This window comes from Apaloderma vittatum, unplaced genomic scaffold, assembly GCF_000703405.1.
Source record: "Apaloderma vittatum isolate BGI_N311 unplaced genomic scaffold, ASM70340v1 scaffold25713, whole genome shotgun sequence".
In the NCBI taxonomy this organism is placed as follows: domain Eukaryota; kingdom Metazoa; phylum Chordata; class Aves; order Trogoniformes; family Trogonidae; genus Apaloderma; species Apaloderma vittatum.
In genome coordinates, this window is record NW_009706785.1 from 1 (window position 1) to 1,705 (window position 1,705).

A 1,705-nucleotide genomic window follows, 5' to 3' on the forward strand; every position below is an offset into this window, starting at 1 on the left:
TAGGGAACCGGCTTGCAGAGAGAAGGTCTAAGCTGTGTTTGCAGGAAGCGTTTTCTGTTGGTTTTCTAATACTGAGGGTAACAGTGATGCGGAAAGATTTATTTGGTGGTTTGGGTGTGCGCTTTGGAGGATTTGGGTGGATTGCAGCCTGTGGTCTACTCTCAGCGTGGAAGCTGGAATAGGTTTCAAAGAGTTTCTTTTGTTGCTTTTTATTGGTTAGTTTGCTGTCTCATTGAGTCTGAAAATATAATATGGGTGGAAGAAGTAAAAAGGGCCTTTGCTTATAGAACAGCCAAGTGTGCTGTACACGGAGCGTTCAGTGTTGCAGATTCACTGTAGTTAAGAGGAAAGGAGTATCTAGCTATTACTTTAATACTTTTTTCCTTGAATTGAGAGCCTTTGCAAAGAAGTAGGAGAATAAGGGTTGTGGCTAGTGGTTGTTAATTGTATGCAAAATGATACAGAGAAGGGAGGAGAAACATTTTTTGAGAGGTAAGACTGCTATGATCTGCTAAAAGAAGAAGAAAAAAGCCTGCAGATGTGTCTGTTCCTGATTTCCATAAAGGCGTGTGGGATTTCTGTGATTTAGAAGCAGATCGGGTGCAGTGCCCGCTACCAGCCCTATGAAAGCAAGAGCTGTACAAGTTGCTGTATCATCTTGAAAAGGTTTTGTTTTGATTAACTTGGTTCTGTGCCACACAAATGCGGCCAGATTGCATGAGGAGCCTAATAGCCTTCAGGGTTTTTGATTTCTGAGCTTGTGATCTCTGTCTTGGCCAGCTAAGGAAAGTTCCTGGGGTGAGCTTAGGGATGCTCTTCATCTCTGTATAGGACCTTCCGTGTTAACTAATTGTTACTTAATAAGTGACACGTGACAGTGTTTATTTTTTTTCCTCTTGGAGCACGTGCCAAACCCATCAGTTGATGCTCTAACGATACCTTTTTGTTTGCCTTAGAACTGCAAAAAAAGGCTCACAAAAGGGCAAGCAGGAAGAAGAAAAGAAGAAGCAAGTCAGGAGGTGGCGGCGGCCGCTGATGGGCAAGCCGGTGGATGACGTGTACTTGACGTGGTGTTACGAGCGGCCATCCTACGATTTGGAAGAAGCTGTGGGGATGCTAAAGAAATTTCAGGAGCTGGACTTCACTCACCCCAAACAGTTTGTCTACATTAACGTGTTCCTAGATATGGCGCTACAGAAGAATGTAGGTTGGAAGCAGATATAAATTCTGATGTTTTTTTCTTTTTAACATGGGAAGGCTGCGTTTGAAGTGCAGAGCGGATGCTGCTGTCGGCCGTCCCAGCTGCTTCTTGGAACTCCTCTGGTTGTCAGAATAATCTGTGCTTTTGCAAGTGGATTTGTGTCTTGATACACCTGTAATTACTCAACATCCCTCATACTCCTGAGGTTAAGGTAGCACCATCGAGGATTTTGAAAACAGGCCCTTTATGTGACTAAAATTCGTGTCTGAACAGGCCTGATCAAGCTCAGCTCTCCCCTTTAAGAAGCGGTACTGGAATCGTGTTTGTGTTTTGTTCAGGGATGGTTGGTACAGGAAGAAGTGTCAAGACAAACTTCTTCCCACTCAGTCTTTAACTTTGCTCTGATTTATTTATTTTTTAAATCATGTTCCTTGCAGGTATGCTATAGCTTGTTTGACTGTGATGTTTTTAATTTCAAGGTGTCTAGCCCGGTTTGGTCTTTCC

The 1,705-nt window shown here is 43.3% G+C and overlaps 1 protein-coding gene across 1 annotated transcript in view; it reads left to right on the forward strand.

Annotated features, from left to right (window-relative positions):
• Positions 1-956: 956 nt before the first annotated feature.
• Positions 957-1,705, forward strand: part of MRPL1 (mitochondrial ribosomal protein L1) — a gene marked incomplete at its 5' end in the record, with an annotated part of 10,582 nt that continues 9,833 nt past the window's right edge. The window contains one exon of the mRNA XM_009865934.1: positions 957-1,203. Coding sequence (XP_009864236.1) covers positions 957-1,203 — 247 coding nt within the window. The remainder of the gene's footprint in view (positions 1,204-1,705) is intronic.